The 25199-nt window shown below is 45.5% G+C and overlaps 1 protein-coding gene across 1 annotated transcript in view; it reads left to right on the top strand.

Annotated features, from left to right (window-relative positions):
* The window catches only part of ELF5 (E74 like ETS transcription factor 5), a 215006-nt gene extending 190397 nt beyond the window's left edge, over positions 1–24609 (top strand). The window contains exons 4-7 of the mRNA XM_078684675.1: positions 11646–11696; positions 17336–17404; positions 20735–20930; positions 23328–24609. Of these exons, the coding sequence (XP_078540801.1) occupies positions 11646–11696; positions 17336–17404; positions 20735–20930; positions 23328–23430 (419 nt within the window). The 3' untranslated portion in view covers positions 23431–24609. The remainder of the gene's footprint in view (positions 1–11645; positions 11697–17335; positions 17405–20734; positions 20931–23327) is intronic.
* Positions 24610–25199: the final 590 nt, after the last annotated feature.

Below are 25199 nucleotides of genomic sequence, written 5' to 3'. Positions count from 1 at the left end.
AGAATCCTGATTGATTAACTTTTCACAAATATTGAGGTCTGGCAAAAAATGTCCAGCGATCAAGCCTGTAGCCCTCAATCAGATCAGTAGGTTACAATTCCACTTATATTCGCTTGGCACTGCAAAACCCTGCAAGAAGCATTCACAAGAGTCTAGTCATGTCAGGATCAATCACAGGTGACCCCCAGTAACAAAAGGACAAATAACCATCCAGATGAAAGCAGCAAAGAAGTAGGAGCAAGAACAGCATCAGAAGAAGTTTTCCACATACCTTGAGATAATGTCTTGCGAGTTGAAACACAAGATTATTCAACCCACACTTTTTATTTTTCCAACTTAGATGAAGGACTTGGGTTACCCACGTACCTCAGTGTCGTCAGTCGACGGTCCCATCAATTTGTTCTATCAAGATTTAGATTTGGGATTGTACATAACTTGGTGGCGTTTCCAAAGATGAAAAACTATTCTTCCACCCCTTGTCCTTGCGATGGATTATCCAAGCAAAGTACCCTGCACTTTCTGTTAATTTGTCCCCTGTATAAATCCCTACGCATCCCTTTCCTCAAACCCCTGTTTAAAAAATATTCGGTGTTTACTACAGGAAATGCTATGAAATTATTATTCTCGCTTGCTAACCCAGACCTATGTTTTTTTACTGCAACCTTTATTCTAAAATCTATTACTGCAAGGAAATGTATGGTCTTCTAGTAACATATTTATTCACAACTACTGCTGCTAGTTTATGTCTTATCCATTAAGTAATGCCATGATATGTACTTTCCCTGTGTAACTTCATATGTGTTGTGTTTTTAACTTGTATACTTTTATGATGTTTTATAACAATCGAATAAAGTTCATGAAACGAAACGAAACGCAAGAAGTATTCACAAGAGTCTAGTCATGTCAGGATCAATCACAGGTGACCCCCAGTAACAAAAGGACAAATAACCATCCAGATGAAAGCAGCAAAGAAGTAGGAGCAAGAACAGCATCAGAAGAAGTTTTCCACGTACCTTGAGATAATGTCTTGCCAGTTGTATCAATAGTGTCCGAGGGTACCCCTCCTGCAAATCAAGGGGGGTGGCCCTGCTCCAGCACTTCCTGGCGTTGATGGACTTTGGAGGGGTCTGCCCTTGGTCTGGGCTTTGCCCAGGTGTGTCATGCGATGTGGAATTGCACTGGGCACTTTTCAGCACATGGATGGCCTTGGCTCCCCCAGTAGAACTCAGCACAAGCGCCTCCTGGTGCTTTTCACTATGGGCACTGGAGTCCCCTAGTTATATACCCATTGCTCATAACAGCCCACAAGACAGCTTCCTCTCCATTCAGCCGTTGATTTTTTGCTGGACTTTGACCATGTACAGTGCTCAGCTCCTTTTGTCCAGGTCCGCGCTACAACAATACCAGCTACACACATAAATACATACATTTTATACCATGAATAAGGCTGCTTGACTGTCACATGTATTTGCATGTAGGTGTGTCCTGGCATGAATTGTCTTTCCACTGTTGCTGCTGATTCGGAGAGACCTATCTCATGTGTATACCAGTTTCAATGATGAAATGCACAATATAACAATTACAGATGAGTGGTATCAAACTTGTCAACTTGACGCAGCTTTTCATCTTTGATATTTATTTTACTCAGAGCTGAAGATTAATGCAATGGATGTCTGTACTTTGTATGTATTTTGTTCTTGTGTAATGTCACCCTTCTGGTAGTGCCTATACAGTGGTGAATGAAAAGTGTGCAGTGTCAGGCAGTGCTCCTGTATTCACTGAAAAATCATGCTTGTTGTGAGGTGCATGGCCATTGGCCAGCCATGGAGCAAGATGACCTCAGAGATTAGCAATTCTGGGCTGTGTGTATGCAGATCTGGAAACATCATAGCATGGCTTCACCATCTAAGTCATGCAAGGGGGAGGAGGCACTTCACAAGCAACTTTGCAAGAAGCCGAAAAGGCAGTAGTGGCAAGAGGTGTTTAAGCCTGAAAACTGGATAGAAAATGAGGCCGGGATGAGCATGGCAGGAGGATAGCATGAGAAAGTTGACTACAGAGAGCTGTGTAAAGCAGCACAAACACAGTGGCATAACATTAGCACTGTGGTGCAGGGGATGGAGCTACATGGGACTTCCTACGGCACTGTGCACGGGTGGCGGGCCCTGGCCTGAGAGCTACTGGCTGGTTCTGGAGCATGAAGGGCCCATTCACGGCCGGACTGGCCATTGTGTGCACAGGGCAATACCCCGGTGTGCCGCACGGGTGGGGGGCATTTTTGGGCACCTGGGGGCTGTTTTTGTTACAGGGCTATTTATCAAGCATAGCTACAAAATCGGCCCTGTCACAAAATCGGCTGAAAACTGGCCCCGGCAAAGAGCTCAGTTGCACCCCCAACCTCTCTCCAGGGGGGCCAGCCGAGCACTTTGCCAGGTCCAGTTTTGGTTCCCAGTCCGGCCCTGTGCCCCTCCATGTACTTTGCAGGGAGCCCCTCAAGTTTCCTTATACCACTGCACAAACTTGAGCAGTGGCAGGGTCAGGGCAGACAGAAGATGCCCCAAAATTAAGAAAAGGGTAGTAGTGGCTCCTCCGCTATGGGGGAGGATTTTCGCCCCACTGCTTTCAGCACTGGAAATAAAGGAAAAATAAGTGATAACAACTGGTTGTTATTATCATTTTATTTGTTCCTGCTGATGCTTGGCGGGTGGGGCGGGTCTGCTCTACTCTCGGAGCAGGGGAGGAGTAGTAGCACTCTTCTAAGTGCACAATGACTGTTTGGCATTCCCTCTCAAGCCGGCAAAACAGTCATGCACACTTTGCATGTTCTCCATGCAGGCTGCATTACAGCCTGGCTGGAGAACCTGCCCAGGCTCCCAATCCCTGACTCACAGCCAAACCACGGTGCTCAGACCAATCACAACGCACAACAACATGTGCAAGGGTGTATGTGTTTAATGCAGCAAGAGGCACCAAAACAATTCAAAACAATTCAGAGAGGTGATGCAGCACACATGGAAAGAGGAAAATACAAGGAAACATAACAAGATTTCTCTACATTACACCTGGTTTCGGAGGCATAAGGTTTTGGCGCTTCCCCAGGTGCACATCACTTTGTAAATCTGGGGCAGGGTCAAAATCCATGGGTGTTGCATAGCAAATCGACCCCAACTCCCATGGAACACCTCGCTGGTACAGAGTAAGGTGACCCAGCGATTTGCACTGCATTGCCATACTCATGGTTTATGAGGCCACTCAATGCCACTGAGGTGGCTCTGCGTGGCTTCAGAAATCTTCATGAGAGCCCTACATCACGCATGTACCACTTAACGTGGTGCAAAGGTGATGCAGCGCTCTCATAAGTAAGTTCCCCCAAGTAAAAATATAACCAAAGAGCCGCAGAATAGAACCCAAACAAACCCGATGAACAGAATAACACACTAGCGATTTGAATGGCAGTGTGTAAAGAGCAGTTAAAGACATTAACGTGGAACCTCAATCATAAACTAAAATGTGCAGTTGTGCTACAAATTTTGAGAAGGCATAGACTAGAGATGCACCTGGTGGGAAATAGATGCATATTTTTAGACAGAGGTGAATACAAAGTGTTTGTGCACTCAGGGTCACTACAGGCCTGGAAAAGACTATTTCTGGCCAGGAAATCCCTTCCAGTAAACATAACACACACTTGGTCTGATCCCATGAGCTGCTTACCCGCACCAACGGGAGGTTTGGGAAGGGGAAAAATAGTTATCATATCAACATACCTGCCTCCCAGATGATTGTCCTAGATAGTCTGGACTAACTGATGTTAAAAACCTACAGACCTGACAACCATGGGGCATATTTACAAGCCCCTATTGCCACCACAACGTCACTTTCAGTGCCTTTGTGATGGGATAAGGGCTATGCCTCATTGACAATGCAGGGTTAAGCCACAGTAGCGTTAGGCCACTTAATGAGGCTTAACGCTACCTTGTAAGTAAGGCCCCCTTTCATGTTGTACTTAGCGTGAAAGGAGGATCCAGTGGGCGTTGTGGTGGGCTTTTCACTGCACCACCCATTGATTTTGATGCTGACACCTATTTACAAGTTTGTCGTAAATAGATGGTAGTGCAAAAATTAAGACCAGGGTAAACCTGGTGTTAAACAGGCGAAATGATGAGAAATGCTTCATTTCTCCTTGTTTTTGATGTTTCCATGTGTGCCACATTGTGCAGCACACATAGAAACAGCAAATTTCTATTGATTCTTTATGTGCAGGAAGGTGTCCCTTCCTGCACAAAGACTTTCAGAAAAAAGAAATGACATTTCACAACTTCTATGTGTGCTACACTAGGGAGCACACATAAAAGTTACAAAACGTCATAAAATGATTGTTTACGTGCAAGAAGGGAGACCTTCCTGCAAATAAACAATCTTCCCGTCAAGACAGACACACTGGCACTATGGTGCAAGGGTAATTGCTCTGGCGCTAGGCTGCTAAGTTCAGCACCAGCGCAGGGGGAAATTCAGGGCTGAACCATATTGTTGTAAATATGGTGCAGCCCTGTGTTTCTGAAGTGGCGGAGTGCGGCGTTAAGCAAGGAACGCTAACCCCACACTCCGTCACTTCATTGTAAATATGCCCCTATGTGTCACGCCAATGATGACCATGACGATACAGTAAAGGGGGTGGTGATGGACAGAGTATTCCGAATCAATGCAGAACACTCCTACCCAGTCAAGAGATCAGGGCTTGATCCATCACCGTTTTTTAGCTCACTGCACCATCCCAGTTCAGAACCTGGCTATATGCAAATTAGTCTGTCCCTGGCCCAGTGCATCATGGGAACAGGGCAGACCAAACTACCAAGCCAATTCTTTCACTGGAAAGGAAACAAGCTTCCGGGGACCGGTTTCTGGCATTACAGCCGTCTTCGGCCCGGCTTGCTTGAATCCTGATGGTGCAGTGAGCAAGGGACTCGCATCCGAGTATACCCTTCCACGCTTATGGTGGCCAAAACGATACAGTAAAGGGGGTGGTGATGGACAGAGTATTCCGAATTAATGCAGAACACTACTACCCAGTCAAGAGATCAGGGCTTGATCCATCACCGTTTTTTAGCTCACTGCACCATCCCAGTTCAGAACCTGGCTATATGCAAATTAGTCTGTCCCTGGCCCAGTGCATCATGGGAACAGGGCAGACCAAACTACCAAGCCAATTCTTTCACTGGAAAGGAAACAAGCTTCCGGGGACCGGTTTCTGGCATTACAGCCGTCTTCGGCCCGGCTTGCTTGAATCCTGATGGTGCAGTGAGCAAGGGACTCGCATCCGAGTATACCCTTCCACGCTTATGGTGGCCAAAACGATACAGTAAAGGGGGTGGTGATGGACAGAGTATTCTGAATTTATGCAGAACACTCCTACCCAGTCAAGAGATCAGGGCTTGATCCATCACCGTTTTTTAGCTCACTGCACCATCCCAGTTCAGAACCTGGCCATATGCAAATTAGTCTGTCCCTGGCCCAGTGCATCATGGGAACAGGGCAGACCAAACTACCAAGCCAATTCTTTCACTGGAAAGGAAACAAGCTTCCGGGGACCGGTTTCTGGCATTACAGCCGTCTTCGGCCCGGCTTGCTTGAATCCTGATGGTGCAGTGAGCAAGGGACTCGCATCCGAGTATACCCTTCCACGCTTATGGTGGCCAAAACGATACAGTAAAGGGGGTGGTGATGGACAGAGTATTCCGAATTAATGCAGAACACTCCTACTCAGTCAAGAGATCAGGGCTTGATCCATCACCGTTTTTTAGCTCACTGATGCACTGGGCCAGGGACAGACTAATTTGCATACAGCCAGGTTCTGAAACTGGGATGGTGCAATGAGCTAAAAAACGGTGTTGGATCTAGCCCAGATCTCTTGACTGGGTGAGAGTATTCTGCTTAATTCAGAGACTCTGTCCCTCACCACCCCTTGTTGTAAATATTTTTGTCCACCCTAAGCGTGGAAGGGTATACTCAGACATGAGTCCCTTGCTCATTGCACCATCAGGATTCAAGCAAGCCGGGCCGAAGACGGCTGTAATGCCAGAAACCGGTCCCCGGAAGCTTGTTTCCTTCCCAGTGTAAGAATTGGCTTTTGTAGTCTGGTCTGCCCTGTTCCCATGATGCACTGGGCCAGGGACAGACTAATTTGCATACAGCCAGGTTCTGAAACTGGGATGGTACAATGAGCTAAAAAACGGTGTTGGACTTAGCCCAGATCTCTTGACTGGGTGAGAGTATTCTGCTTAATTCAGAGACTCTGTCCCTCACCACCCCTTGTTGTAAATATTTTTGTCCACCCTAAGCGTGGAAGGGTATACTCAGACATGAGTCCCTTGCTCATTGAACCATCAGGATTCAAGCAAGCCGGGCCGAAGACGGCTGTAATGCCAGAAACCGGTCCCCGGAAGCTTGTTTCCTTCCCAGTGTAAGAATTGGCTTTTGTAGTCTGGTCTGCCCTGTTCCCATGATGCACTGGGCCAGGGACAGACTAATTTGCATACAGCCAGGTTCTGAAACTGGGATGGTGCAATGAGCTAAAAAACGGTGTTGGATCTAGCCCAGATCTCTTGACTGGGTGAGAGTATTCTGCTTAATTCAGAGACTCTGTCCCTCACCACCCCTTGTTGTAAATATTTTTGTCCACCCTAAGCGTGGAAGGGTATACTCAGACATGAGTCCCTTGCTCATTGCACCATCAGGATTCAAGCAAGCCGGGCCGAAGACGGCTGTAATGCCAGAAACCGGTCCCCGGAAGCTTGTTTCCTTCCCAGTGTAAGAATTGGCTTTTGTAGTCTGGTCTGCCCTGTTCCCATGATGCACTGGGCCAGGGACAGACTAATTTGCATACAGCCAGGTTCTGAAACTGGGATGGTGCAATGAGCTAAAAAACGGTGTTGGATCTAGCCCAGATCTCTTGACTGGGTGAGAGTATTCTGCTTAATTCAGAGACTCTGTCCCCCACCACCCCTTGTTGTAAATATAATGATGACCATGAGGCTTTGGAGGCAAAGATTGATGTGTAAGAAATTGAAGACACAAGAAAACTATTGGAATGCGGAAAAGCCTTTGGCCTGACTGTGTCACCAGTGGAAGTATTTAAGGGGCATATTATCAAGGGGGTTTATCTCCGCTTTTTTGGCTTTAAAAGCCAAGAAAGCGGAGATAAAATTATCTCCCTATTACCAAGCTGTCGCTAACACCAGTTAGTGACAGCTAATAGGAGATAGCGACCATCTTGGGCCCCGCTTTGCATTTCAGTGATATTTATCACTAATGGCATGCAAAGTGGCCGTGCCAAGATGTTAGCGACTGGAAACAGTCGCTAACATCGCTATCTCCTATTACCAACTTTTGGAGATATTCGCGCTAAGCGCGAATATCTCCAAAAGCTAACACCTGCCCTGAGCAGTTCTTCACCATGTTATCCAATGGGAGGTGGATAACATGGCTAAGAGCATTTGCTCGATAATGCATGAATATCGCTGACTTTTCAGCGATATTCATGCATTGCGGCCGTTTTTTATCGCATTTGCAATAAACCTTGCTAATAGCAAGGTTTATCTGCGATAAAAATCGCCGATGTGCGGCGATAATTTTTGTCTCTAAACAAGTTAGAGACAAAAATTATCGCGAGTTGTTGGTAATATGCCCCTAAGTGTTTATGAGGGAGTCCTATAGAGCACATAAGGAGGATGATCCATGAGGCCAATTCTCAGCAGACATATCACTAGCTAATATATTCATTACACGTAAGCTAGGAAAACTCCAGACAAGTGTACCTCAGATAGGCCAATCTACTAAATGTTGAGGCAAAAATACTAGCCAACTGACTGTATCCATCAGTAAACACACTGATACACACAGATCGGCCGGGATTCCTGCCCCTTCATGCCACCAGACATAACCTGTCCACCTTCAGGGCTGTTTGTGGGTCTATCTATGCATAGTAAACTTATTTCTCAACACGAGAAGGCATTTGACTCCATCAGATGGCCATTTCTTCTCACAATATTGGCTACAATGAGTTTTAGCCCAAACTTTCACACCTGGGCAAGGCTGCTATATATACATCCCATGGTTGACGTGTAGGTAAATTGAGCCATTTCCATTGGGGCGAGGTAGGAGGCATGGATGTCTGTTGTCCCTGCTCTTATTCAGCTTAGCCATTGAGCCGTAACTGCTCGATACACTGGGACAACCTCATTCTAAGACTGGATTGAGAATGGAGCTGTGAGGATGCCATTTAGTTCTACATAGAGAATCTCCTTTATATGGCGGACCCACAGGAATACTCTCTAAAGGATTTTATGAGGGCACAATCGCTTTGTGAAGTCTGAAAAATACTACTGGGCATCACAACTGATAGTGATCATTGACAGGGCATTCAGTACACAACAAGAACCATCTATACTGTCAGATAGACGTTCAATGGGTGACAAAGGTTATTTGAGTGGCACTATGTGTCAAATATAATCTGTTGACATGGCCAACCTACACAAAAAGATGATTAAATATGGCAAAAGGCAACCCGAGCTAATGGGAAAGTAGGGTAAATCTACAGAAGAAACTCCCATTTGAGTTTCAGCAACAGTGAAGGAACTAGGGAAGATGGAAGCGTTCCAAAAAATGGACTATGACTGGCATCTCAAACCTAGGGGACATTTGGGGATCCGGAGAACCCAAAACATATAGGGTGGGAATTAGAAGAGGAATCTCTGCTAGAATACAGAGTGCATACTGCCCCTCTACAGAAGCATGCAATATCGCTACTATATAGAGCGCTAAGTAATAATCTGAAAAAGCTGATTGGGAGGAGGAGTGTAGGTGCCTGAGGAAAGTGGATATTTTGTTCTTTATTGGCTTTGGATGAAATGACCCATTGCTTGTTGCATTTTGGCTAAGGGTAGTCATTCATGTGATAATGTGTGGATTTGCCAAGAGACCAATTGGCATGTTGTACTGAAACAAGTGTGAGCAGGCTTTGCCAAAAGAAATAGTTGTACAGACTTTATCCCATTTTAAGAAAGGATGCCCTCTTCACTTGCAGAACTGCGATTAGATACAAGATTTTAAACAAATTGTGGCATATTATCTAGGGCCATATCGCCGCTTTTTCGGCTTTAAGGGGCATATTATCAAGGGCCATATCACAGCTTTTTCGGCTTTAAAAGCTGAAAAAGCGACAAGATTCCCATAGCACTATAAACAAGCTCACGCTAACCCTTATTAGTGCTAGTTTTCGCGTGATGCCTGCCATTCATTTATCGCACTGCATGCCATCACTAATGACATGCAAAATAGGCATTCCTGGGTAAAACAGCATGAGGGAACTCGCTAACACGGCTTCTCAAGATTATCTAGCCGGCAGCAGACCAGCATAACAATGTTTACAATCGCTCTAATCTCCCTTTATTGCAGGAATTTAACTCCTGCTTTTAAGTTGACTTAGCCATCTTAGTAATGGGAGGTGGACTGCAAGTCTGAGACCGCAGGGGCGTATTAGCAAGTTTTCCCTTATCGCCCAAAAAATATTGCAAAATTTCCCGTGCTATTCCTGCTCTTTGCAGCTATCGCTGGATTTCCTAATGCCTTTGAGATAAGGCTTGATAATAATGCACTAACTTGGCAAGGAAATCCAGCGGTAGTCGGCGATAGAATAAAACGCGCTAAGCGCGCTCTGCGAGATTTATCGTAGTTTGTTGATAATATGCCCCATTATGTCTTCAGTCATTTCACCCTTCAAGCTTGTCTTGAATTGAAGCAGTTTGCTAAGTCTTAAGAGCAACTTGTGCTGTGGAGAAGGTGAACAGGTGATCTTGAAATGAGATCTTGAAATGAGCATAAATTAATCCAGTGGGAAAGCAGGAGAGCTCCCTCGGAAATGGTGGACAAGCAGTCATTCCACCCTCTTGGGACTCTTCTTCTGGTCCTGTCCCTGGGGAACGAAGCAAGGGGTCAAACAAGCTAAGAAAGAGAGTCCATTCAATTCTTCTACTAGACAGACCCAGAGGCCCACCCCTGCAAAATGCTACCAATCTTTAGTAGACATATATCTCTTCTGTCCCTCATCATTCCTAGCACGAGACAAATTAAACCACTACCACCTGTAAGTTCACATACCTGCTCATCCTAGCCATTCTCTACTTCTCACATCCTCTGCTCTGAGCAGTACCCCACAGCCACATTCTGGGCTCTTCTCCCCCACACTCCTACATGACCACCAACGTTTGGAGTTTGGCTCAGAACCTGCATGGAATCCATGGTATCATATCTATGACTTACCGGGTGGAGCCCCATCACCCTGCAAAGTGGACTTTGCAAAGTTACCCACAGCTTCTCTTTTCCCCTGTACCTACTGCTCCACCTACACTCTGCAGCCACCAAACTTTCAGGAAGCAGACAGTAAACCAATACCAAGACTCACGAATGCCCTACATCGGATTATCCCTGACACTGAGTCTGGGGTTCAAGCATTCCATTACTTCAGGGATCCCATTGTAGCAGCTACAATGGTACTGATGCCAACTAACAGCAAGGAAGAACCAGCAGTCAGATGTGGGAGGCAGGGCAGTATGAATCACCTCCCAGAATGAAACACCCCATCTTCCGGTTGCATTTCCTGCTCTGTGTAGTCCCTGGGTGGTTATACCAGCACTGAAGGGGTGGGGAGCTCTAGTACTCTGCCGGGTATTGGAGATGGGGGCAGCTTCCCCGGACACTACTACCCTCTGGCATTCTCCTCCTCCAAGGCACGTCCACATTCTGCTGAAATCACTAGGGTGACCACCTCCTCCAGTCTTTCTGGTCCTTAATTGTTCATCTACAAATCATTTCAGGAATACTACACCCAAAATTATTTGGGTTATCAAATGAAAGTACAGGACTGGAAAAAGTGTCTGTAATGTCTTGGTGGTAGGGTAAACGTCGTTTACAACGCGGTGTTTACACCGCACGACCTTTACCACGCTGCCATTACAACACAAGTCGTTACTATGACTTGTGCTGGATGGCGCTGTTGGTTAAGGAATATTGTAATTTTATATTCCAACACCTTCTCTACTGTTACGTGGGCTGGTGTTGGAATAGAAAATTATTATTCTCAATCCGCACCCTCCAACGCAAGTCGTTGTTACGACTTGTGTTGTAAAATCCGCGATGTAAAGTACTGCGATCAAAATGATCGCGTTGTACTATCATACATCCGGTAGGGGTTCACCCTAGCAAGGTATTTATGTGGCTCCACAATTATACAGCATGTATATGTATGAGAAAGCACTGTATACACAGGGGATTATTTACAATCCCTTGGCCCACCCGTACGTGACTTTCCATGTTAAAAAGTACGCAAAAGTCGCACAAACAGCTTGTAAAGAAGCCCCATAGTGTGTACGTTTATGGTTCTAATATATAGACTTTATGAGTCGGACGCATGATGTATGGTGGTAAAAACAGTGGGTTATTTGACACAATACCACCCAGTGCCACTTATGGTCATTGCACCTATCATACATAGAACTCAATATTCAAGTCTACATTTATACGGTCAAATGTTGCTAAGTTGCCTCAACTTATCCACTTATGATACTTAACTAAGTGTGATATTTCTCCCACAGTCATCCCAGTTTGTGATAGTCCTGAGGAGGAATCGCCGCCCTTCAAAGAGTGTAAGTAAACTGCTGTTTCTATTGCTTCAACTTAGGGGTAAGACCTGTTGGGAAGATTTTACATTTTGGACTTTATCTATTATGGATCCCACAGGAATTGATATATTCCATGGCACAGAGTGTAATTGTACTGGTGTTCACATTGCTTGAATTCTGGATACATCTTTGCTGTTAGGAAGATTTGACATTTGGGCTTTAATCTATTCATAGTCAATAATATTAATGAAAACGTTTAACTTGGCTATGTACTAAATACTAACCATTAAAATATGCACTATCTCTAATTTGTTTATATTGCGACCCACTTGATTTCTAATCAGAGCTAACCTCTGAGTGCCCTTTTCTGGGAAAATGCAAGTGGTGGAAGTGAACTCCAGTTATGAACTGGTGAAGTGAGCGAGCCTGGTGCAGGCTAGTAGTACCTACTAAGGATGAAAGTTTAGGGTTGTCCGGTTGCAGATTATGGTTTGGTACAATTATTTTAACACTTCAAAAAATGATACAAATCGAAAATATAGTAGCTAAAGTTTGTTTAAAATGTATGCAAAATTTATTTCAACAAAAATGCAAACATGTGTACCCACAGTAGTGTGTGTAAGGGGGAAGTGAGCAAGCAATGTAGAGTTACGAAGGAGAAAGCAATGAATAAGAGAAAGGCTCCATAAATGCCTGCAGGAAATCCCATTGAATATAAGGGGAACAAGAGGTGAGTAGCAGACGTAGATCTTTCTTTTTTTTATTGATTTCTTTATTGGGTTAACAATTTGCAAAACGTTACAGTCATCAATTCCCCCCTCCCGCCAATCTGACTTTGTCCTTATATTTAGTACGGATAACAATGTGCCTATTCCCTCCTCGATATATACACAGCCATTTAGCCAACAACCCATAGCAGGGCAGGCGGCATTCTTAAAACATAAATTAATGCGTACGCCAATAGGTTATATCACTCCCCTCACTCAGTAAGTAGGCATGCCATATGGTGCGGAAGTGATCTCTGCCCTGGGTAGCTTAATATCGTTCCGCTCCGCGCTGTGGCTTCCTAGTGCTTCTGGGTCTCCTCAGTGTTGTGAGTGTCTCTTTTATTGTTCAAATATGTCTGATATAGCCCCCAAAAATGTTTTGGTCTACTAGTAGGGGGCAGCAGCTCACTGTAGTTCTCGGACTTTCTGCAGCAATACAACATATCGTGCGCCCAACGTTTAGTTGTGGGGATAGGGCCTCTCATCCAACAGCATGCCACCACCCTCCGGGCCATGAGCAGTCCCATGTCCACCAATCGCCACGCGGCCATGGGGAGTTTTTTAGGGTACCCTAGGAGAGCCAGCTTGGGATCAGGTGTGAGATCAATTTCTGCTTTATTGCTAATGTCGGCGAAGACCTTGACCCAGAAGTCCCATACACCTGGGCATAGCCATGCCAAATGTAGTAAGTCTGCGTCTGGGGCGCGGCATCGTTCGCAGTCCGCAGTGTCCCGAAGGCCATACCTGCGCAATCTAGCCGGTGTGTAGTACACCCTGTTGAGAAATTTGAAGTGTACCAGCCTGTGTCTGCCATTGAGGGAGAGCTTCCTGGTGTTGGTACAGCAGTATCGTCACATGTGGTCGTCGATGGCTATCTGCAGATCAGCCTGCCACGCCAACCGCGCTTTTGTGTATGAGTACTCCCTGTGCGCTTGGGACAATTTATATAGGTTAGATAGCAGTTTTTGGGGAGATTCAGCCTTTATAACGTACGTGAGTTCCGGAACTTCAGGCGGTTCCGCCATATCCTCACCCAGCAAGTCAGACAGAGCGCAACGCACCCTGTGAAACTGGAAGCATGTCAGAAGTGGTACAGCCTCACTGTTGGTCGTCACTTGCTCCCATGTTTTGGCTACTCCGTTATGGAACAGATCACCTGCTACTTGAACGTTCAGTTTTTGTAATGCAAGTATCATCCCTTTCTCTTTTATAGGAGGCAGCCATCTAGCCCAGTCCACCGGCATTATAGGGGAGTATAACAGAGCACCACCCTGCATCTGTAAGAGGTTGTGCCAAGCGTGATTTGTTGCAGTAATGGAGTAGAGTACTCCAGTCCTTCGATCCACCGGTTGGAAAATCGTGGACGGGAGCAATAGAGGACTGGCAAAGAGTGTCTCCATGCGAACATGCGGAATTCCACGATCCCCATGGAGCCACGTATGCAGGTGCGTGGCCTGGGCCACTCTATAATAGAGTTCCAGGTCAGGGGCGCCAAGCCCACCCATGGTTTTGGACAGCGTGAGTAGTGTCCACTTTGCCCGGGGTTGTCTCCTTGCCCAAGCTAGCTTAATCATGAGTTGCCATGGTCGTTGGTAGAAGGACTTAGGGAGTACAATCGGGATAGTCATAAATAAAAACAATAATCTAGGCAGCACGACCATTTTCAATATTGATATCCGCCCCAGAAGGGAGAGCGGGAGCCTGCACCAGGCCTCGACGTCGTCCTCCAGCCTGCTAAAGGCTGTGCCATATTTTTCTCGAAATATGACCTCTGCATCAGTGTGAAGGTGCACCCCCAGGTACCTGACCGTGTCTGTAGTCCACTGCAGTGGATAGTCCATGTCAACGTTCTGTGTGATAGGGGTTAGGGGGAAGGCTAGTGACTTTGACCAATTGACCTTCAGGCCCAATAGGGCACCGAAGCGGACCACCTCTCTCAGCACCGAAGTGAGATTGTTGTCTGGGTCGCGGACATACAGCAGGGTGTCATCTGCGTACATTGACACCACAATCATATACGTGGGGAAGCCTATGCCTTCATTACCATGGTATTCCCGAAGGGCACAGGCCAGTGGTTCTGCCACCAGGGCGTACAGAAGGGGCGAAAGTGGGCACCCTTGTCTGGTGCCTCTACTGACGGGGAAGGAGTCAGTGACCAGGTCGCCCTTCCGGAGCCTGGCCCGTAGTTGGTTATACAGTGCTCCTACCATCTGAAGGAATGGCTGCCCTAGGCCCATCAGCTGCAACACTAAGCACATAAAACGCCATTCGACTGAATAGAAGGCCTTTTCCATGTCGAGAAACACTGCTAGTGCCTTCCTATCCTGTCGTACGTGTTGTATCGTGCCCAAGACCGTGCGGACGTTGTATACCAAGTTCCTGCTGGGGATAAAGCCGGCCTGTTCAGGCACAACCAGCTGAGGTGCAAGTAGCACCAGGCGATTAGCTAACACTTTAGCGTATAGTTTAGTGTTGACGTTTAGAAGCGAGAGGGGCCTGTATGAGCTACACTCATCACGGGGTTTGCCTGGCTTCGTTATCGTGACCAGAAGCGCCTCCCTCATGTATTGTGGCACGCTGCCCTCCACGCAGATGTCATCAAAGAGTGCAGAGAGGTGCGGAAGCAGCTGGTCCTTGAATGTCTTGTAGAACCCCGCTGTGAGGCCATCTGCGCCCGGTGCGCTGACAGATCTCATACTTGACAAAGCCTCTAGTATTTCGTCCTTCTCTATGTGGAGCATGAGGAATTCCCTATGTGTATTCGTCAATGTGGGTATATTGATGTGGTCGAGGTAATCGGTAATATCATCCTCAAGGTCTCCACTTTTGGACGTGTATAGTTCAGCATAGTAGGCCTTGAAGGCATTTGCTAGCAGACGTAGGTCTACAGAAAGAACCTAAGACTCAACACAAAGTGGTGCCAACTCCCTGGAGTGGGAGGCCCAAAACACAGTGGGTGAACTGCCCTGGTGGGCAAGCAGGGGCTTATCGTGGGATATATTTCAAGGGATATTGACACTGGCAAAACCCGTTAGCAAGGGAGGGTACCGCGAGGTGTGGCGAACCCAGAAATATCACAAACTGGTTCATAACTATGTCTCTGATTGTCCCAATTTCTCTGGGTAGTTTGAAGAACGGAGGCAGAACACATGCAGAACATATGGAGAACATGTAGAACACATGCAGAACATGAAGAACGGGTAGAGAACGGATATAGAACATGCAGAACAGATGCAGAACATGCAGAACGGATACAGAGCATGCAGAACAGATGCAGAACATCCAGAACAGACGCAGAACATGCATAACGGATGCAGAACAGTGAACATGCAGAACGAATGTAGAACGCATGCAGAACATACAGACCAGTTGGAGAACATGCAGAACGAATGTAGAATGCATGCAGAATATGAAGAACGGTAGGAGAACGGATGAAGAGCATGAAGAACGGATGGAGAACGTACGAAGAACATGGAGAACGTATGTAGAACATGCAGAACGGACGCAAAACATGCAGAATGGATAGAGAACGGATGCAGAACAGAAGAAGAACATGCAGAATGAATTCAAAACGCATGCAGAACATGCAGAATGGATGTATAACATGCAGAACGTTTGCAGAACGTATGAAGAACGTATGCAGAACAGTGCATAATGGATGCAGAACATACCGAACAGTTGCAGAACAGGCTCAGTTTCCAGAACCAAGGCAGGACCGGTACCAATGGCACACAGCCTCAGTCACCACAGTTGGGGTCCAGTGGCCCCTGTTTCCTCATGGAAATCATAAATCAATAGATTTGTAGAGCGCTACTTGTCAACTGTAATGGTATCCAGGCCTGGATCTTGCAGGACGCAAGCTAGCATGACCTTGTTCAAAGTAAAATATGTTTGATGAACACAAAGGATTCATCTGAATCAAAGTGCAGTTTTGGGAAATGTAGCCTAAATATACAACAACCTAAGCAAGTGAGGGGTTTGTTGGCAGCATCTATGAGATGCAGGAGAAGATGGTGCAGAACACCTACTAGTCCAGCATACACCTGTTCTCAATGGCGGCCCATTAGCTTGGGGCTCCCCACCTGCATGGGCCCAAAATAATGTTTCCTCATTCCTTCATGTACTCCCATCAAGCTCACCATATTCATGTGGTAGAAAGTACGGTGTTTCGGGTATGACAGACAACGTGGAATTTACACGGAGGAGCAGTGGGTCACTCCTGAGAAGGTCTTCCCCATACTACAAATTTCTTTGCTAAACTATGTGGCACACCTTTCAGAGAGTACGAGTCTCCACGGACAGGAAAACAAACCTGGTCTGTCAGAGATTACTAAATTAGGACATGTGATGGCACATCAATTATGTCCCTAGAGACAGGCAACATATGAATCAGCAAAGTTAGGGGATTGGAGGATGTCAGTGCCACCTAGGGTCGGTCAGCGAGTTAATGCACCCACTAAAGTAGACCAGTCTAATCACTCAAATAAACATTCCCAAAGTGTTCTAGGGATGTAGACGTAGGCAGCCTAAGGAAGGAAGAGGTGGGGCATCCTACAGTTGTCAAACAACGTCCATAAGTAGCTGCATGACCAACATCAATTTTTGAGGGATAATTATTTTTTTACTTTAGTACAATTCAATTCAGACATGCTTGTATAGCGCATGGCCACCCTCCAGCGACCTCCTAGCGCTTAAGTCCATCAGGGCACTTCTTACGTCCTAATCGCCAAACAGGCAAGTTTTTAATAAATTCCTCAATTAATACCTTTTTCTCAATCATACAGCCTCCTTCATGTATTTAGTGAAATGTATTAGTTAATTATTTTTAAGCAGCTTCTTAAAAAATTTAATATTGTTGCCCTTCCTGTTTCATGGCGTGTTGACACTTTATTGTAGGTGACACAAAGGAAATGCAGTGCACAGAAGACACCAAAACCCACAAAGGAACCAACCGGGCGAAATCAGGTGAGGAAAAACAGTATTGCAGAGGTGTGAGATGGATTCCCATATAACACCTCACATATCTGAAGTGAGTGCTTGTGGAAACACATGCTGTGCCCATCCAGGTAACTGGGTTAGCCTCATCGAGAGGACTGTGCTGAGTCTAAAATTGTTTACAAGCTTTGGGACTGCAAAGAGAGAGAAGAGATACATTACAGGTAAATGTTTGCTCTGGTCCAATCAGCCCTCGGAGTACTGATGACCACTAAACAAACAATTAGACCATAGACCTACTAGTTTACAAATGTCATCAGAGCCCTAAAATGGCTTTATCGGTCAACAGTAAATTATGCAACAATATTTCTGTACCACATAATAATTTTGATGCATTGGCCCAAAATTTGTTTTTTAAATTATTTATATACTGAACTATACTGTTTGGTGGTCTATAGTAACAATAGAAGTTAACCACTACTTGTTGCTTTAAAGGTATGTCTTTAGTGAAGACATGTTTGACTATGCTAAAAAACTTTATTAGTAGAAGCACAGATGTCAAAACCTCGGGGCATATTATCAAGACAGGCGATACAATTATCGCTGTTTTAGCGGCAGAAAACTGCTGCTAAAACAGCGATAATGGGCTTGATAATATGCTCTGTGGAATTCCAATTGAATCCCATGTTAAACTTGTCAGTCACGGGGCATATAGAGCCGCTGACAGCTCCAATATTACTAGATATGTTTTGATGGGAGGAGGAGCGATTGGGCAGACAGAGATGTGTGTGGGAGGAAGGACAACAGTTGATTAATTTTAGAGGCTGTCAGACACTGTTGTAGCACACCAGGGTGTCAACACGCCATCAGTTGACCATGTACATCAACAGACACTCAGCCCCACACAACAATCATCAGGTAATGATTAGTAAAGGGAGTTACTTTACTTTGAATTTATTTTCTGGTCTTTTTAGACTGTGCTATAGCCTGTAAATGTTCCTCTCAATGTTAGTGTATGAGCTAAATTTAAGGTCTTCAGGGGATTCTGGGTAAAACAGTGAAGGGGAGTCCACACAAGTCACACCTCCCTGGACTCCCCTGGATTGCTAGTTTTCAAAAATATCTGGGTTTGGTAGGTTTACCTAGATGCCTGCCTAGGCCAGGACCAAAAACGTAGGTGCACCTCTTGCAAAACCAGGTAATTTTGTGGTACAATACATTTTGCGCTTTTCCCTGTCGTGGGTACTTGGCCCACCCACACAAGTGAGGTACCATTTTGTATCGATAAACCTGGGGGAATTCTGGATGCTAGGAAATTTGTGTTCGCCTGGTGATCCCACAACTTTACCACAGAAATGTGAGGAAAATTTGATTTTTTACGCTAAATTTGAGGTATGCAAGGGATGAAAACATTGGGGGATCCATGCAAGCCTCATCTACCAAGACTTCCCCGGGTGTCTAGTGTTTAGAAATGTCTGGGTTTAGTGGGTTTCGCAAGATGGCCGCCTAGCCCTGCACCAAAAATGCAGGTGCCCCCCCTTCCAAATCTAGGTCGTTTGGTGATGCATAATTGCAAAAAATATTTTCGACTTTGATCCCGTATCATGTGACTAGATGTCCCCGGTTGGAGCTTTAAAGTTTTAGGTGCTAGTTTGTACTGAAAAGTTTAGAAATTCGTAACTGGTGATCTACTGGTAGGATTTTTTATATTTTGGTGTCAAATAATTTATTAAAAATGGACTCTATTGTTCTAAATAGGTGTGAGAAGCTGGCTTAGTATATGGTGCTCACTTTTGGACGTGTAGCACCCTGCACTAATCTAGACGACCTTAATGGTGATTTTAGTGGTCTTAGACTAATTTAGAAAGCTCCCTAACTGGTAGCTGTGCTACCACAGCACCAACAACATCAGGACCCTGCTGGACAACGGTGAGACCGTGGCCCTCATCCTTCTGGATCTCTCTGACGCCTTCGACACGATCTGCCACCGCACACTACACACACACCTCCATGACGCAGGGATCAGAGACAAGGCCCTGGAATGGACCACCTCCTTCCTCTCCGGCAGAACCCAGAGAGTCCGCCTCCCCCCATTCCGATCCGAAGCCTCCAAGATCATCTGAGGTGTACCCCAGGGATCATCCCTCAGCCCATCACTGTTCAACATCTACATGGCCCTGCTCGCACAAGTCGCCCGACAGCACGACCTCAACATAATCTCCTACGCAGACGACACTCAACTGATCCTCTCCCTCACTGAGGACGCCCTCACCGCCAAATCCAACCTCCACGAAGGAATGAAGGCCATCGCCGACTGGATGAAGATCAGCCGACTGAAGCTGAACACAGACAAGAAGAAGGTCCTCATCCTCGGCTCCAACCCTTCCGCCTGGGACGACTGCTGGTGGCCTATGGCACTGGGAGCAGCCCCGACACCCACCAACCACGCACGCAACCTAGGATTCGTCCTCGACTCAACACTCTCCATGACAAAGCAAGTCAACGCAGTCTCCTCCTCCTGCTTCAACACCCTCCGCATGCTCCGCAAGATCTACAGTTGGATCCCAACAGATACAAGAAGAAAAGTCACCCAGGCCCTCGTCAGTAGCAGACTTTACTATGGAAACGCCCTCTACACGGGAGCCCCGGCCAAGCTCATCAAACAACTGCAGCGCATTCAAAACGCCTCTGCATGCCTGATCCTCGATGCGTGCCAGTGTATAAATACACTGTTTAGTTCTTTTTCACTTAATCTATATCAATAAGATTATTTTCTGGTGAAACAAGCTACTCTACACTCCTTCTGGACCAAGACTAAAGGCTGCTCTCCACAGCTACCAGTTAGAGAGCTTTCTAAGGGGTCCTAACTTTACTACTCCTAAACTGAGCAAATACTAACTTTAAGACTTTCGGTATTCACAGAAGGCATTTAGGAGTCCTAAAGTTAGGACTTCTAACTTCTGTGAATACCGAAATTATAAGTGCCTTTTGTGAATGCCAAAATGATAGTAAGTTTAGGTTTTTGTCCTAAGTTAGTTCTGTTAATCGGGCCCAGTATAATGTAACAAATGTTATGGTTTACCCTTAGAGGGATTGTGACTATTGCTTGACCAGGGCTAACACCCCAGTCATCTAATAACCCGATTGCTTTTATATCTATGATAAACATTATCAATATTTCTATTGTAGAGTGTTCTGTATATGGAGACAGTTTGCTCTTGTTTTATCTGTATTTACAGCTTAGAAGCCACAGTACAAATTTGTAGCAGTGTGCCTTGATGGTTTTGTGATAGAAATATGCAAAGTGACTTGTTGCCCTTTTGCTAACATTTGTTGACTCTAATTTGCTTCCTCCTGAAGGCCAGCCGGCTACTCACTTGTGGGAATTTGTGCGTGATCTACTCCTCACTCCAGGGGACCACCGGCAGATTCTAGAATGGGAGGACAGGGATATAGGCATCTTTCGAGTGGTGAAGTCGGAAGCCCTCGCCAGGATGTGGGGACTAAAAAAGAAAAACAACAAGATGACGTATGAAAAACTTAGCAGAGCACTGAGGTAAGTCACTACACAGCTAGGTGCTTACCACTGTATTCTTTAAATTCTGCTATAGCTTTTGAAGTTCTGTATATTTAGACTTTCTCAGGGTGCCCATCACCTCCTGCCAGGCAAAATATCAGTGCAGTACAAAACACCTGAAAAACACTTTAGTTGTTATAGTTATTAGGCCATAATTGCTGCACATGGCTAGAGCCGCTCCAGATTTTAGAATATCCGCATAAAATATATTTGCATTCAATGAATCTAAATGGTACTCATTTACACAGTCAAGGGTTAGCCTGGAAAACTGGCATAGTTGCAGCTCCAAGTGATGGAGTTAGAGAGTAGCATGAAGGGTGTAGAGCATGCTCAACACTGCCCAACCCTACCTACTGCGTGCTGGGTCTTATGCAGAGCATTGGAGTTATGTGATTCTGCGGAGTTACAGCCCGACTCATCATGGAAAATCGTCTCGCAAAGGGCCAGATTCTGAGAATCCACTCACACGCGTACGTACTCAATATTCACATGGGATGTCAACCCAACTTTCTAAGTTTCCACATATAAATGGAACTTTGCACAAGAGGGTTCAATAGAACCCATTCTCTTTGACACAGTGAGTGAAAGGTCTGGTCATACTTTGGGTTTATAAAACATGGTACGTTTTCATCACCTTGGCGCAGACAGCCGTCCGCTGCCTACTATGAGGGCATGGTTGGTGCCCCTATCCAGGTTTTTTTTTTTTTTGGGTGTTTTAGATAGCGCGAACTAGAACCGAACCGAATCAGTTATCAGAGCGCTTTACATAGAACCAGTTTCATTTTTTTTAGGCACGGGGAGATTAAGTGATTTGCCCAGAATCACAGGGGGTTATTGGCGTTGTTACCGAGACTCGAACCCAGAGCCCCAGGTCCGAGGTCGAGCGCCTTAGCCGTTAGGCCAACCCCTCTCCCCTACAGGACAGATGCTGGACCTCACATCATCAGGGATAGGCCAAGGCCTCTGAACAAATCCTAGGTGATTGTGACGTCAGGCCGAAAAATACAAGTGAAGATGCCAGTTTTCCATGCAGTCGGGTGCTCAGGGCAGGGGAACATTCGCGTTAACATTCAAAGAACAGTCGAGTGAAGACAATCAATTATTTACATGTGCTACTGCCACACGTTGGGAGATTCAGCCTTGTATGGCCTTGGATTACATATACAGGTCAGTGATAAATATTTCAATATTATGACTGGGATACCCACAGTGTTATAAAAAATGTAAGATTATATATCTAGTACAGGAATCATAATGCCAGGATGCCACAGTAAGTCATGAATTACTTGTATTATGCCATAGATGAGCATCACTATGCGAAGGATGCACAGAACATGCCACAAATTACCACTATTGAGCCGGGGACACTGTTGTGTCAGGTGTGAGCGGCATCACACCAAGGACGCACACAATATGCCAGGAAATTGCAAGATTTACTATTGTGCCACAGGTAGCAGCAACATGCCAAGGATGCTCTCAGTATGCCAACCACTGTAACCATTACACTTGAGGTGGGAGGCATCATGCTAGAGATTCGCCTTGTAATCGGGGTCTGCACTACATGTCATGGATAGCTCAGGGTACTTGTGGTGGCTACTGTGGAGGAACGGACACTGCTTGGACAATCAGTAGCACCACAAACACAGAAGCACTGAGATACAAGCACATCTAGACACGCAAAAATGAAGACACACAGGCAAACCCCAGACTCTGTAGCAATGAAGATTTCCTTTCAGTTATCTGTCTTCTGCACTCCTTCTCTGACTTCTGACCTGGCTTCAATCATGCTTCTCCACTCCTTTCTGCCCAGAGCTCACACATACTGATTCACAGGGCCCAGCCCGGGAAATTCCCACTGTCCTAGAGGCAGAAGACACATTGTGATAGAATGGTTGGTGGACCAGTCGCTGCCAATCACGTATAAAGTTTGAGCACTGGGATGCTCATTGGCTGACTTACCTTTGGGGCCTGGTGCTCTTGCAGTCTTTTAGACAGCAGAGGGGAGTATTGCAAGCACCACCTTTGTTACAGAGTCTTACCATACCCCCTAATCCAAAAGATCACAAACTGTGTTTCCCGCCCTTCTATCAGGCAAGTGTCTTCCTACGGCTCGTCATCACATTTAAAGCTCATAATCAGATTTCCTCTGTGTACTACAGCTTTTTTACCCTTTCTATCCCTGTGTATCTCTCGGGTGCAATACTAAACTCAAAAATAACTACAAAGTAGACTTTACCTATTTGGAATATCTTAGATTAACTTTATAAAAACAATATTCTGGAAATCAAATGGGCTCAAGTGTTAATTATTGTAGTGACTTGTTATTCCCACCTTTAAAAAACAAGAATCTCACTGTCATTGTTTTGTACATTATAGGCACTATTATAAAACTGGAATTCTTGAACGCGTTGACCGAAGGCTGGTGTACAAATTTGGGAAAAATGCACATGGCTGGCAAGACTGCAAAATTGTGATGTGACAGAGGCACCATTGATTGGTACCATGGAAAACTCTGAACAACTGCTGAGTGGTGACCGTTTCAGAGACCCCATGCACAAGAGCTCTGTCAAGGTGTTCTCAATCCATCATGAAGGCAATTCTTATTGGAAGCCAACATGCAGCACTCGTGCAAAGGCATTTTTTTTTATAAAAACTGATTTGATAATTTGAAACAGATCATCCTTTACAAAGATTTTGTGGAGCAGTAAGATAGACTCTGCATCCATCATCAGCCTTTGTCTTCTTGTCCAGCAACAAAAGGACCCCAAAGGATTAACCTGAATTGAGCAGACTCAAGATCTCCACAAAGACCCCGGTCACACCAAATGCCTCTCTCAGATTTTAGATCAACAGAGAATACAGTGCAAACTCAAACTACGAGTGTTCATGGAAAAGACATTGAATTCCTCTATTCCAGGTGTAATGTCCCAAGTAAGAGTGCTCTTAATGTGTTGGTGCACGGTTCCTCTCTGGCTGTCTTCTCCATACTTGCTTCACGCAGCCACATATGGGTGAGCTTTTACCAAGCCCCAAATAACTTTTGTGACATTCCCCAGTTAGAATGCAACCATGTATTGTCAAGACTGGTGGTGGAAACCAGTAACAGGTCACCAACTATAGAACAAAATGGCTGACAGTGCTCCTTCCGGTGCAACTCAGGTCCCGGCTGATCTTCTACATGTGTAAAAATTTGCTGTAAACTGTTTTTTTAGCCTGTATTTTTGACACAGTTTATGTATATGTGGACCATCCTAGTTCAATGCCATAACTATGGAATTCAATTGCATTAATATTCATCTGTCGCAACATTACCAGACTTTAGGGAAAAAATAAACAAGAAAGATGACTTATTAGCCAGGTGTTCCCAAGAGGCATCTTGTAGGATCTACTGTGCGGCATGTTGAAATGTATAGAAGATTGTGATAGCCTCAGAACAGTCCATTGGATCTGATTCACAAAGGGCCGCCACACTCGTGGTATAGGCCCCGCAGTCGCGGGGTAGTACCGCACTCAGGCGCAATCTCCGCAATGAGAAATCTCATTGTGGAGTTTCCGCCCTGAGTGCGGAGACTACTCGATGAGTTGCAGAGGCCCATCTGTATAACATTCAAAGTGATAATTATTTTGCATTAAATAAATGTGTATTTCAACTTCAAATAGATCGTGGACTTAGTCTGAAAGCATTCTGAGTCCATATTGTTTAATTGGATGTGTACTTCTGTAAATGAAATATCCCATTTAAAAATGTGCTTCCTGAACCTGGCAGACTAGCTGTTGACCATTTCTTCATGCTTGCAGATGAGGTAGTCATCTTATTGTATAACGCGGTCACTGGAGGGGTTGGTCTGCCTTTAAAGGGCATATACTTGCTCCCTTATGTTGTCCTTTTGCAGTAGGTAGGCCTGGCATCAGTTACCTCTGGGTTGTCATTTATGTGTGGATTCTGCTGCTTGTTACAGTCCGTATAGCAGTGTTACTCCCCCAGTACTCCCATCCGGTGGCAACCAGAGGACTTTTTAGTTTTTATATTCCAATCATTCCGCTAGCTCCTGTTATTGTGACTACCTTGGGACACACCTCACACCTACTGATCAAGAAGCACATTGTTATTGTTTGGGGGGCTATGAAAACCCAATGTTGGCAGTAGTATGGCCATCTAATTCTGTCGGTCGGCAAAGGAGTTGGGGGGGGGCTCCTTGATTTCACGCATGTTGCTCACTTGGAGTTGTTAGTCAAGATGTCAGGAAA

This window comes from Lissotriton helveticus, chromosome 3_2 (genome assembly GCF_964261635.1).
Source record: "Lissotriton helveticus chromosome 3_2, aLisHel1.1, whole genome shotgun sequence".
Taxonomy (NCBI): Eukaryota; Metazoa; Chordata; class Amphibia; order Caudata; family Salamandridae; genus Lissotriton; species Lissotriton helveticus.
This window is presented reverse-complemented; position numbering and strand designations above follow the sequence as displayed.